Source organism: Neocloeon triangulifer, unplaced genomic scaffold (genome assembly GCF_031216515.1).
Source record: "Neocloeon triangulifer isolate White Clay Creek 2 clone unplaced genomic scaffold, ASM3121651v1 ptg000011l, whole genome shotgun sequence".
Lineage (NCBI taxonomy): Eukaryota > Metazoa > Arthropoda > Insecta > Ephemeroptera > Baetidae > Neocloeon > Neocloeon triangulifer.
In genome coordinates this window covers 1,927,099-1,939,412 of record NW_026775553.1, presented here as the reverse complement: position 1 = coordinate 1,939,412, position 12,314 = coordinate 1,927,099, and the positions used below count along the sequence as shown (strand labels likewise).

The 12,314-nt window shown below is 35.5% G+C and overlaps 3 protein-coding genes across 3 annotated transcripts; 1 reads left to right on the top strand and 2 right to left on the bottom strand.

Annotated features, from left to right (window-relative positions):
• The first annotated feature begins 80 nt into the window (after nt 1–80).
• On the top strand, nt 81–2,593 carry LOC132196259 (retinol dehydrogenase 11-like). The gene is made up of 8 exons (XM_059618777.1): nt 81–393; nt 449–587; nt 1,322–1,414; nt 1,469–1,705; nt 1,762–1,950; nt 2,010–2,119; nt 2,175–2,264; nt 2,323–2,593. The coding sequence occupies exons 1-8, from the start codon at nt 391–393 to the stop codon at nt 2,428–2,430; spliced, it is 969 nt and encodes a 322-aa protein (XP_059474760.1). The 5' UTR covers nt 81–390; the 3' UTR covers nt 2,431–2,593.
• Nucleotides 2,594–2,715: 122 nt separating this feature from the next.
• LOC132196260 (uncharacterized) lies at nt 2,716–6,315 on the bottom strand. The gene is made up of 9 exons (XM_059618778.1): nt 6,158–6,315; nt 4,905–4,997; nt 4,618–4,722; nt 4,037–4,111; nt 3,506–3,577; nt 3,411–3,450; nt 3,264–3,322; nt 3,098–3,209; nt 2,716–3,040 (listed from the first exon to the last, which is right to left on the bottom strand). The coding sequence occupies exons 1-9, from the start codon at nt 6,239–6,241 to the stop codon at nt 2,805–2,807; spliced, it is 876 nt and encodes a 291-aa protein (XP_059474761.1). The 5' UTR covers nt 6,242–6,315; the 3' UTR covers nt 2,716–2,804.
• Nucleotides 6,316–7,014: 699 nt separating this feature from the next.
• LOC132196261 (uncharacterized) lies at nt 7,015–11,025 on the bottom strand. The gene is made up of 9 exons (XM_059618779.1): nt 10,868–11,025; nt 8,691–8,786; nt 8,428–8,532; nt 8,207–8,281; nt 7,788–7,850; nt 7,677–7,716; nt 7,563–7,621; nt 7,397–7,508; nt 7,015–7,335 (listed from the first exon to the last, which is right to left on the bottom strand). The coding sequence occupies exons 1-9, from the start codon at nt 10,949–10,951 to the stop codon at nt 7,100–7,102; spliced, it is 870 nt and encodes a 289-aa protein (XP_059474762.1). The 5' UTR covers nt 10,952–11,025; the 3' UTR covers nt 7,015–7,099.
• Between the last annotated feature and the right edge of the window lie 1,289 nt (nt 11,026–12,314).

Below are 12,314 nucleotides of genomic sequence, written 5' to 3'. Positions count from 1 at the left end.
CGCCAACGCGCGGCCAAATTTGCTTGAATAAATAATTTCCCAATTTTTTTTTTTAATAGAGGACAAAATAAGAATTCGGTCAGTGGGACGGAAAGATTCGTTTGGCTCGACGCCAATCTAAGCATCTGGAAGAGACGAGGAAGCGCGAGTGGAATGACCTTCGCTCTTCGATTGAGCAAAAAATGATTCAGCTGGTTTCGTCCCATTTGCGAGCGACAACAAACTCGCCATTGAGAATCACTTTTTTTCTCTCTCTCAGTAAATTCGATTTCCGCAAAAGCTGTTGATCGGTGTTTAGTATGCGAGATAAGCTTTTTTGAGATAGTAAAAAACGTTATCAGCAGGTGTGGTCACCGCTCATTACTAATTCAAAAGCAGCCAGCAGAAGACATGGTGAGAAAATTTAATTGTGGAAAAATGGTGTTTTTTTGCATCACTTTTGTTTCAGGGCATTTTGGCGGTGGGCTTTGTGGTGGTGTTGGTGACCCTGCTGGCCATCAAGGCCTGGTACCAGAGCACCATGCGAATGTGCAGGAGCACGCGCCGCATGGACGGAAAGGTGGTCGTCGTCACCGGAGCCAATACTGGTAGGTTTTTTTTCTCTTAATACACACGCAGTTCAAAAAAATTAAAATTGCTTTCATGAAAAATCACACGCTATCGGCTTGGGAAAATAAGTGTTTTATTTTTTAGAGAAATAAGTGTTTAGGTTAAAAACGTCAAGTAGGTGAGAAGGAAATCTATCTTTACTTTTAATATACATATAAAAAAATGTAAATTTTAGTATATTTAATTATTATTATTTTTAAATGGGCTTCTTTTTTAAATATAAATTTAAAAAATGAAAAACCTCAAAACTGGCGATTTCAGCATTAAAAATGGTTGTATATGCTCTAATATATTAAATTAAGTGATTTAAGGTAATATTTTTATCATCAAATTAGTTCAAATTATTGCAGACTTTCTATTTAATTTCTAAAAAGTAGGTTTAAAAGGTGATAACCTATTTTTCTATTCCTATAGCACAGTGATTACATCTAAATAAAAATTTTATAATAATATATAATATTAATAATAATTAATCAAAATAATTGTAATTATTTCAATGATAAGCTGAGATGAGCAGAAATTGATCAAAATAAACTTTAATTTTTTATCCACGTTTAACCATATTTAATTGAATTACAAATAAATATGTTCTTAATTAAGTTTCAAAAGTAGAGACCAATTCAAAAGCATAGAAACTGCAATTAATTATTCAATTAAATAATTTGGTAAAATGAAAAGTCTAATTAGCATGTCTTAATTCTTAAACACAAAGGTATTGGAAAAGAAACGGCACGCGACCTGGCGAGAAGAGGCGCCCGCGTGTACCTGGCGTGCCGCGACCTGACGAGAGGAAGCAGCGCCAGAAGTACTAAATTTTATTTTCCCCTGAACATAATTACGGATTTTTTTTAATACAAAGTGGAGATAATCGAGAGTACGGGCAACAAAAACGTGGAGGTGCTGAAACTGGACCTGGGCTCGTTGGCGTCGGTGCGCGACTTTGTCAAAGAGTTGAAATCGCGGGAGACGCGGCTGGACGTGCTGGTGAACAACGCGGCCGCCACCGGGCTGGAGAACAAACTGTCCAGGGACGGAATGCAGCAGGAGATGCAAATCAACCACTTCGGCCCGTTCCTCCTCACCGTCCTCCTCATTGGTTCGATATTTTTTTTTTTATAAATGTATAAAAAAAAATATAATTCTGTTTCGCAGACGTTTTGAAAAAGTCGTCGCCGAGCAGGGTGGTCACGGTGTCGTCGATGGCGCACAAGTTCGGCAAAATCGAGCTGGACAACCTCAACTGCGAAAAGTCGTTCCCCGGCGGCGGCAAACTTTACTGCCACGCAAAACTGGCCAACGTGCTTTTCGCCAACGAACTCGCCAGGAGACTCGACGGAACCGGTAAATAAAATTTTTTAAATAAAAACAATTTTTTATTTGTATTAATTAATGGAATGAAGGCGTGAGCAGCAACAGTCTGCACCCTGGAGTGGTAAAAACGGAAATCGGTCGGCGGCTGCCTTCATTTGTCAAGCACATTTTCGGATTCCTCATCGGATTTGCTTTCAAGGCACACGTTTTTAAATTTTCATTTTTCCGGCATAAATTTAATTGCTTTTGTTCAGAATGCAAATGAAGGAGCGCAAACGACGATTCACTTGGCCGTTTCCGAAGAGGTCGGAGGCGTCACCGGCAGATACTTTGTCGACTGCAAAGTATGAAATTTTCCACTCTTTTTAAATGCTTTTTTCAATTTATGATTTATAAAAAAAGGACGCGAAAATGTCATCGGACGCGCAAAACCACGAGCTTGCCAAGAAACTGTGGGAAAAGTGCGTGCAGCTGGTGAAACTGGCTCCAGAAGAGATTTCGCTTCTTTGAAAGTTTTTTAAAATGATGGATGATTTAATATTTTCAAGAGCAGATGTTCTTGAGAGCAGCTTATTTTTTAGCAAATGTTTTATGTGTTAGTGCAAATTTTATGATACATAATTGGTATGTTTTGAATTTCCTTTTCATTAAATATAAATTATTACAAATTCAATCGATGTTTGATAAATTATATTTTTGATTATTGAAGGATATTATGAAAGAAATTGGTTGAAATTTACCTAAAATATCAAGATTCAATTTTTTCAGCTGTCATATTATTCAAGTAGTTTGTAATCAAAGCACAATTTTTGATAGGTATTTTTATGCCTCTTTGCCTCTTCAATTTATTATGAACAAATTTCTTAATGCCACGATGGGATTTGTCAGTAGCATTCACTTGGTAACTCGCAGACTGATTTGCTTCCACTATAATTGCACGTCTCGCCGCTCAGTTTGCCATTATTGGAACCATACTTCATTTCGACGCACCCAAGCGTCTTGTTAGCATTGTCCTTCCACAAATCGCTGTTTAGCTCCAACTTGGAGCCATCGTGCCAACGGTAGTCCATTTGACCGCTGTTCCCGGTGTTCCTGGCTGACACCCAATAGTAAGATTCACCTACAGAAAAAAAATCAAGTTAGAAAATTTTGTTATCTGTAAAAAGCAAATTCTCGCCAAGCAATTCCTTGATCTTCTGCCAAACCAAGTTGTGGTCGTTCATGTTTTTCAGGGTTATCATTTGTAGACCTTTCTCGGCGCATCTATCCCTGACCTGAGTCCAATTTCCCTGATAATTTTGAAATATTAGGAACACTTATTAGAGTTGAGCGAATTCGATTACCCCCGTTGTTAAAAACAAGTACTGTTTTCCATTCGACAGCTGAGTCAATGAGGCCGATCCTGACAAAAGTTGGAAATTAGAAAATTTAATTGAAATATTATTTATTTTTTGCTATTTGTTAGCTTTGTGATGATCATAAGAACTCACGGGCGAGGTTGCAATTTGACGAGAATCGGCGATCAAAGTGCTGAAAAATTCCAAATTTCTTATTACAATAGCTAGCGCAACTAAATTATTTGAACCTGATTTTGACGCTTAGCAAGGGCTGCACTTTCGTCCAGCTTTTGATCAACGTGCTTGACGTTTTCAAGGCTCTGTGGTGAAGAGGAATTTTACTTTAATTTCTCCATACAAAGGGATTTTGCTTAAGATGTCTTTAAAAAATCAATCTCATTATCTTTTTGCCATATTCAATTTTGCAATTGATTGAAATTCTCGTCGACATATTTTCCCGTAAACTCTCCTAATTATTTATTTTTCCTTAAACTCTTGTCTCTTTTTCTAAAATCAACGGAAAATCTCGTGTAATTACAAATTTTGTATTAATTAGATTGGACCAAAGTGATATTGAACATGATCGTCTTTTTTATTTTCCCCAGGATTAAAAATTCAAATTATTTCAATTTCACCGCAACTTCCCGGAGAGTTGAATGGTAACACTCGTGGTGGATTTCATGAAAAATTGAAACCGAGCGAACGAGGTTCGCCCGGTTTCAATTTTTCTTCAGAGAGGTTAGCAAATTTTGATTCATTTGATTCATTTTCTATATTACCTGCTTAACGAGCCTATCCAAATCATTTAACTTCCGGTCCGTCTCATTGGCATGATTTTTCAATTCCTCCGTCCCCTGCAAACATTTTTATTTTCATTCGATCCTGCATTCAAAAGAAACAGGAAAATAAATAGATTACATCCAATAAATAATTTGATTTGGACTTTTTCGAAACGCCAGCCATGATAAATGACTGCTGGAAGGAAGCAACACCCCTTTTCAAAAATAGATACGCTTTTATTTGATCCGCAAAATGACAGGGTTTCATAATCATCTTATTTGTAAAGACAAAGGTTTTCACTATACTGCTGGCGCGGACTGTGTGCGAACTATGAGGAAAAAAATATACTCCCAATACCACTTAAAGTTCTGCGAGAAGAGACTTCACTCACTAAACTTTTACACCATGATGAATGGTGCAATTTCATTAAAAACATTATAATCTGTATGAATGTTTCAAAAGTTGTGCCCAGATGGGTTTAAAAAAGAAATAAATAATAGTTAAAATCAATATTTTACAAAATAATTTTTATGTATTTTTTAGTCCAACATTTTCAACTTGGTTCCAATGAATAAATTACCTGTCTGTGTCGATCGTCTGAGAGTTGCGCCATTTCGTCCAGTCTCTGGTTTGTCGCGTTGAAATTTTTCTCCTGCTCCTCAGCCAGTTTTTTCATCTCCCCCATCTGATAAAGAGAGTTAAAAAAATTTTTCATGGATGAAAATGAGCGAAAAATTTATAACTGTGAATGCTTCACGAGTCACGAGTTTCTTATAATTTAACAAAAACAAACTCAATATTATGCATCTTTTTTTTTAAATTGTTTATCCCTTTTTCAGCGCATTATTTAATGATAATTGATATTACCTGTTCGTAGAAGAGTTTGGCCAATCGTTTGAGGTTCTCGTTTGTTGCTTCAACACTCGTCATGAGTCCTTTTTGAAACTCCGTTTCTTCATTCTTCAAAATACAATCTTATTTTATTCTCCTGCATTTGAATCGTTGTTAATGAAAAATTGGTGGTGATGGGTTATATTGATTAATTAATTTATTTAGATCTTCGTAAATTATAAGGATGTTGAAACATGTTTTTAATTATTTTAAAGATAAAAATTGCACGTGAATATGCTAATCGTCATGATAAAATATTTATTTAGCTGGTTTAATTTCTTTTTGAAGTCTGAAAAATTGTTCATTTGGAGCGATGAAGAGGGAAAAGCGCGCCTTTTTATTTCTTGGCTCCCCTTTCTTGAGGACTCGCGCTTAGGCAGGTACTTATTTATTTATTCTCCATTCATCATGGTACATACATCGCAAAAAAAGTACACTGTACAAAAAAAAAGCGAAATCATGCATCGACATAAAAAAGTACAACAAAAAAATGCTGGAAAACACAGGAGTCGAAAATTTATGTACATTGCTGGAAATTGTAATAAGAACTATGATTAAACATACACATAAAGAGAAAAATTTGGGAAAGAATATTACTACACACTAAAATTTTGCCATAAGTACGCGCCTTGCACAGAGATGGAACCTGTGCCGCGGTACAGTCCTTCAATGCGGGTGGCAGGTCATTCCAGGGTTAAACGACGCGGTATGAAAAGGCCTCGCGTCCGAACTTGGTTCTCGCGTGCGGCTGCTGCAGCCGTGGATGGCTGTCGCTATCACAATGCAGCGTTCGGCCCTCAATTGCTTCTTTTAATTTTTCACTCTTAGTGACGCTTATTTTCATGTAAGAATAATTGTTCAAAACGCAAATCTGCCTGAATAAGATTTTTAATTTTTACACTATTGGATGAGATATAATTATTTATTTTAAATTTAGGTCACTTAATTTCTTTTAATTGGCATTTATCTAACTTTTTATCAACATATTTTTAAATCATTAAATAAAATATAGATTGTGTTTATTTATGCATTTCTTTTGAGTGTTTTTTTTTTTACATAATAATAACATGTAAGTATGTACGCCGTTGGTGTTCAATAAATATTTCATTCATCATTAAAATAATGCTCTAGCACTTAATTCAAGCAATTTGCAGTCTCAAATTAATGTATAATTATGTTAAATTTCAACAAATTATAAATTTTTAAGTGGCAGGTGCAAAATACAGTACCTTGGAAGGTTGGTCGATTTGCTTGGGGTCGTTGGCCAGGACGGCGGCGACCACCAAAAAGGGCAACAACCCAAGGCGGAGCATCGTCTTGATCGCGTAAATCTCAATTTGCGAATGACCCACAAGTTCAAGAGACGCGTCTTTTTATCGGGGCTTGATGCCCTCAATTTATCCGCCGACAAAAAAAATAAGAGGAAAAGTACCATGCAGAAAAATATCGAAAGAGTGATTTATTGTTATCAAAAGAAGTGAACAACCTTTTGAGGAAAACACTGACGAGTAATTCAGATGCTGGAATAATATGGTAAATTATAAATTTGTATTGCATACAAATTAAAATCCTTGATTGCGCCACGATTTATGAAGATTTTGACTTTGTAATTTCTTCCAATTGATTGAATTCTTATGTTGCCGAAATATATGTCCGTGATTTTTTTTACTTTTCTTAATTTCTCTCCATTAATTTGAAAACGACGAAACTTAATTAACGGCACGTGCGTTTATCAATCAGATATATTGAGCACGTGCATGATTTGGTTTTCTTCATAGTAATAATAAATGATGACTGGGTCAAAATTTAATGCAATGGGCAATCGCGGTTCAATTAAACGTGACCTACGCGATTCTTGTCCCAACCAGCGTTTTATTTTTTCTTTCTTTTCAATATGATTTAAAAAGAAAATTGCAGGCAAAATAATTTTACATAATAAATTAATTGAGTTGGTGTGGGATAAATTTTGTTTCTGATTGACGAAGAAACGGCAATACAATTTATGAGCATCGATTCTTCTTTGCTTGAAAATATGCATTTAAAATAACATGTAATAAAAATGTTTTATGTGTCATAGCTTGAAATTAAAGCAATATTGTTTCTAGCCTTTTTGCAGAAATGTTTCCTTCAATTTATTATGGACAAATTTCTTAATGCCACGATGGAAAACGTCAGTAGCATTCACTTGGTAACTCGCAGACTGATTTGCTTCCACTATAATTGCACGTCTCGCCGCTCAGTTTGCCATTATTGGAACCAGTCCTCATTTCGACGCACCCAAGAGTCTTGTTAGCACCGTTTGTCCACAAATCGCTGTTTAGCTCCAACTTGAAGCCATCTTGCCAACGGTAGTCAGCTTGATCGCTGTTCCCGAAGTTCCTGACTGACACCCACAAGTATTTATCACCTTAAGAAAAATATTAGATTAGAAAATTTGTATATTTGAATAAAAAAAAAAAAAATCTTACCGATCAATTCCTTGGCCTTCTGCCAAACCAAGTTGAGGTCGTTCAGGTTTTTCAGGGTTATCATTTGGAGACCTTTCTCGGCGCATCTATCCCTGACCTGAGACCAATTTCCCTGATAATTTACAAATATTAGGAACACTTAATAGAGTTGAGCGAATTGGATTACCCCCGTTGTTAAAAACAAGTACTTTTTCCCGTTCGACAGCTCAGTCAATGAGTTTGATCCTAAAATATTAATTATTTTCATTATTTTTAAGCTTCTTTGTTCAAACAAACTTACGAGCCCTCTTGCAGTAGGTGGGATATCTGCTTTCAAAGAGCTGAAACCATTCAACACTTTTGTTAATTAAAAGAATCCGCATAATTGTACAAATGATAAAATGATTACAACCTGATAGTGACGCTCAGCAAGTGCTGCACTGTTGTCCACCTTTCGATTTAAGTTTTCCAGATTCTGTGGTGAACAAGACATTTAATTTTATTTTTTCTTATCATATAAATGAATTTAAATTTAAAAAAATCTGTTTTCCATTTCAGATTTTTCCAACTGATTAAAATTTTCATCGATATTTTACTCTAACTCCTTATTATACATTTTTCCCTGCTCTCGTCTCTTTTTTTTTAAATCAATGGAAAATGGCTTGTAGTTATAAATCGTTGTTAATGAGATTAGCACCAAAATGATATTTAACATGATTTTCTCTTTGAATTTATTTCCCCATGATTAAAAATTCAAATTATTCCAATTTCATCACAAATCCCCAAAGAGGTTTGCAGGTATTAATTAATTTTTTTCAATTTTGATATTACCCGCTTAACGAGCCTATCCAAATCATTTAACTTCCGGTCCGTCTCATTGGCTTGATTTCTTATTTCCTCCGTCCCCTGCAAACATTTTTTTCTTATTGCATCCATTCGATATAGACAGGAAAATAAATAGACTACTTTTTAAACCAATAATTCACAAATATAATTTCTATACGTATTTTTTTAGTCAAACATTTTTAACTTTGTTTCAATGATTACATTACCTGTCTGTGTCGATCGTCTGAGAGTTGCACCATTTCGTCCAGTCTCTGGTTAGTTGCGTTGAAATTTTTCTCCTGTTCCTCCGCCAGTTTTTTTATCTCCACCATCTAAATAGAGTTTGGAAATTTTCCCATGAATGAAAATGAGTAAAAAATTTGCAATTTTGAAATTTCCTCACGATTATCGAATTGAAAAACACACTCACTTGATATTAATTTTTCATCTTTCCAGTGCGTGTGAATTAATTAAATGATATTAATATTACCTGTTCGTAAAAGAGTTTTGCCAATCGTTTGAGGTTTTCATTTGTTGCTTCAACACTTGTCATGAGTCCTTTTTGAAACTCCGTCATTTTGTCATTCTTGAAAATGTAATAATTATTTTATTCACCTGCATTTGAATCGTTGTTAATGAAAAATTGGTTTTCATGGGTAATTAAAAGGAATAATATTGTTTGATTCGTTTATTCCAATTTTCATAAAATATCAGGATGCTGAAATATGTTTTTAATTATTTGAAATATCAAAAATTGCGCGCGAATATGCATATTGTCATGATAAAAATGTATTTAGCCTCGGTTTAATTTCTTTCCGAGTTTAAAAATTTGTTAAATCAAGAGAAGAAAATAGCGCCTGTATATTTCTTGGCACCCCTTTTGTGAGGACTTGCGCTCAGGCAGGTACTTCTTTCAATTTTTTCCATTTTACACTTTTTAGGTATGTTTATTTACTTTATTTTCTTGAAAGAATAATTGTTAAAAACGAAAATCCGCCTGACACTATTGAATGAGATTTATTTATATTAAATTTATTATTATTTTTTGTCTATTTATTAAACCCATCTGGGTACAACTTTTGATAAATTCATACAGATATAAATTTAAATTAATCAAATTGCACTATTTCCTTTTCATCGTGGCGTAAAAGTTTAGTGAGTGAAGTGATCTCTAAACTGTACATGGTATTGGGAGCATTTTTCGTCATACGCTCATACAGCGGCTAAATGGACAAAATGAAATTTACAATTGAGACGTTTGGTTAGTTTGAAATTTTCAATATCAACGATTGGTCATTTCACGATTTACAGGCACGGGTGTTCTAATCGAGAAAAACAGCGTTATTTGTGTGTCAACGGGAAAGTGATTTTTGAGAGCGTCTAAAAAATGGAAATTTTGAGATTTCAAGGGTGGTCAGTCATGAAATCAGTTGATTTAATTTATATTTATGCGCTAAAAGTGTAGCAAAAATCCGGATTTCCCGGAAAAGTGAGTTATAAGGAGGTTTGACAAAAAATTCATATCTCAGCTTCTAATTGAGATAAATTCAAAAATTTAAAGCGAAAATGCAGCTCAAGACATGCCCTTTCTCGGGGATGGGTAGGGATAATTTTCAAGGCCGTGTTTCTTAATGAGGGTGAGGTGATAAAAATTGAGGGGTTGTAAAACAAATGTTATGCAACTTGCAGAACGTTGGAAAAAATTACAAAGAAACCTTATCATATGAGACAACAACCCCTCATAGGGCGAATATTTCCTGCAACCTCCTGGTATTGAAAATAAATCCCCAAAATAGGTCCATTTTGGCCATATGAGACACATATTTAAGAATTAATTACAATACCAAGGGGTTGCAGGAAATATTCGCCCTATGAGGGGTTGTTGTCTCATATGATGAGGTTTCTTTGTAATTTTTTCCAACGTTCTGCAAGTTGCATAACATTTGTTTTACAACCCCTCAATTTTTATCACCTCACCCTCATTAAGAAACACGGCCTTGAAAATTATCCCTACCCATCCCCGAGAAAGGGCATGTCTTGAGCTGCATTTTCGCTTTAAATTTTTGAATTTATCTCAATTAGAAGCTGAGATATGAATTTTTTGTCAAACCTCCTTATAACTCACTTTTCCGGGAAATCCGGATTTTTGCTACACTTTTAGCGCATAAATATAAATTAAATCAACTGATTTCATGACTGACCACCCTTGAAATCTCAAAATTTCCATTTTTTAGACGCTCTCAAAAATCACTTTCCCGTTGACACACAAATAACGCTGTTTTTCTCGATTAGAACACCCGTGCCTGTAAATCGTGAAATGACCAATCGTTGATATTGAAAATTTCAAACTAACCAAACGTCTCAATTGTAAATTTCATTTTGTCCATTTAGCCGCTGTATGAACGAATAGTTCGCACACACAGTCCACGCCAGCAGTAGAGTGAAAACTTTTGCCTTTACAAATTATTTTAAATTTACTGCTTTTAATTTCTTCTAATTGGCGTTTATCTAACTTTTTAATGACGTATTTACAAATCATAACATAAAATTATAATTACAATAATGCACCAGCATTTAATTTAAGCAATTTGCAGTCTAAAATTATGTATATTATTTACGTTTTTAACAATTAAATTTCTACATTAAGTGGAAGGTTCGGTGCTGTACCTTGGTAGGTTGGTCGATTTGCTTGGGGTCGTTGGCCAGGACGGCGGCGACCACCAAAAAGGGCAACAACCCAAGGCGGAGCATCGTCTTGATCGCGTAAATCTCAATTTGCGAATGACCCACAAGTTCAAGAGACGCGTCTTTTTATCGGGGCTTGATGCCCTCAATTTATCCGCCGACAAAAAAAATAAGAGGAAAAGTACCATGCAGAAAAATATCGAAAGAGTGATTTATTGTTATCAAAAGAAGTGAACAACCTTTTGAGGAAAACACTGACGAGTAATTCAGATGCTGGAATAATATGGTAAATTATAAATTTGTATTGCATACAAATTAAAATCCTTGATTGCGCCACGATTTATGAAGATTTTGACTTTGTAATTTCTTCCAATTGATTGAATTCTTATGTTGCCGAAATATATGTCCGTGATTTTTTTTACTTTTCTTAATTTCTCTCCATTAATTTGAAAACGACGAAACTTAATTAACGGCACGTGCGTTTATCAATCAGATATATTGAGCACGTGCATGATTTGGTTTTCTTCATAGTAATAATAAATGATGACTGGGTCAAAATTTAATGCAATGGGCAATCGCGGTTCAATTAAACGTGACCTACGCGATTCTTGTCCCAACCAGCGTTTTATTTTTTCTTTCTTTTCAATATGATTTAAAAAGAAAATTGCAGGCAAAATAATTTTACATAATAAATTAATTGAGTTGGTGTGGGATAAATTTTGTTTCTGATTGACGAAGAAACGGCAATACAATTTATGAGCATCGATTCTTCTTTGCTTGAAAATATGCATTTAAAATAACATGTAATAAAAATGTTTTATGTTTTTTACTAGCGACTGCTCAACGTGCACCTCTCAAAAGATCTAAGGTGGAACCATCACACGGACGTGGTGCGCGCAAAAGCAGCAAAAAACTTGGGCTTTGTCTCGCGAAATCTGCACGGATGCACTCCACGTGTAAAACGGGTGGCGTACCTAACTTTAGTGAAGCCGACTTTATTCTACGGCACGCCAGCCTGGCACGGGGGAGCGCAGTGCGCGATTGGAAAACTCGAGCGAGTTCAAAAGCGAGCCCTGCATTTTATTCACGGAAAGCATCTCCCCACTCGTGAAGAGCAAAAAATCATGCCCGTGGATATGCAGCTCAGATATAATGATTTAAACTTTTTTAAAAGATGTGACTCGGGAGTGACTGATATGGACGCAAAGGCGCGCATAATTGAGGGCCGAACGCTGCGTGGCGACAGCGACAGCCATCCACGGCTGCAGCAGCCGCACGCGAGAACTAAGTTCGGACGCGAGGCCTTTTCATACCGCGTCGTTAAACCGTGGAATGACCTGCCACCCGCATTGAAGGACTGTACCGCGGCACAGGTTCCATCTCTGTGCAAGGCGTACTTGTGGCAAAATTATTAAATAGTTTAGAAATG

Bases quoted from the DNA above. Each gene is read 5' to 3' on its own strand.
- LOC132196259 (XM_059618777.1), top strand. The intron at 1,706-1,761 runs GTTCGATATTTT...TCTGTTTCGCAG, and splicing joins CCTCACCGTCCTCCTCATTG to ACGTTTTGAAAAAGTCGTCG. The intron at 2,120-2,174 runs GCACACGTTTTT...GCTTTTGTTCAG, and splicing joins TCATCGGATTTGCTTTCAAG to AATGCAAATGAAGGAGCGCA.
- LOC132196260 (XM_059618778.1), bottom strand. From the start codon at position 6,241: ATGCTCCGCCTTGGGTTGTTGCCCTTTTTGGTGGTCGCCGCCGTCCTG. The intron at 3,451-3,505 runs GTTCAAATAATT...GGAATTTTTCAG, and splicing joins TTGCTAAGCGTCAAAATCAG to CACTTTGATCGCCGATTCTC. The intron at 3,041-3,097 runs GCGAGAATTTGC...TTTTTTCTGTAG, and splicing joins GAAGATCAAGGAATTGCTTG to GTGAATCTTACTATTGGGTG.
- LOC132196261 (XM_059618779.1), bottom strand. From the start codon at position 10,951: ATGCTCCGCCTTGGGTTGTTGCCCTTTTTGGTGGTCGCCGCCGTCCTG. The intron at 7,717-7,787 runs GTTGTAATCATT...GAATGGTTTCAG, and splicing joins TTGCTGAGCGTCACTATCAG to CTCTTTGAAAGCAGATATCC. The intron at 7,509-7,562 runs GTAATCCAATTC...GTAAATTATCAG, and splicing joins ACTTGTTTTTAACAACGGGG to GGAAATTGGTCTCAGGTCAG.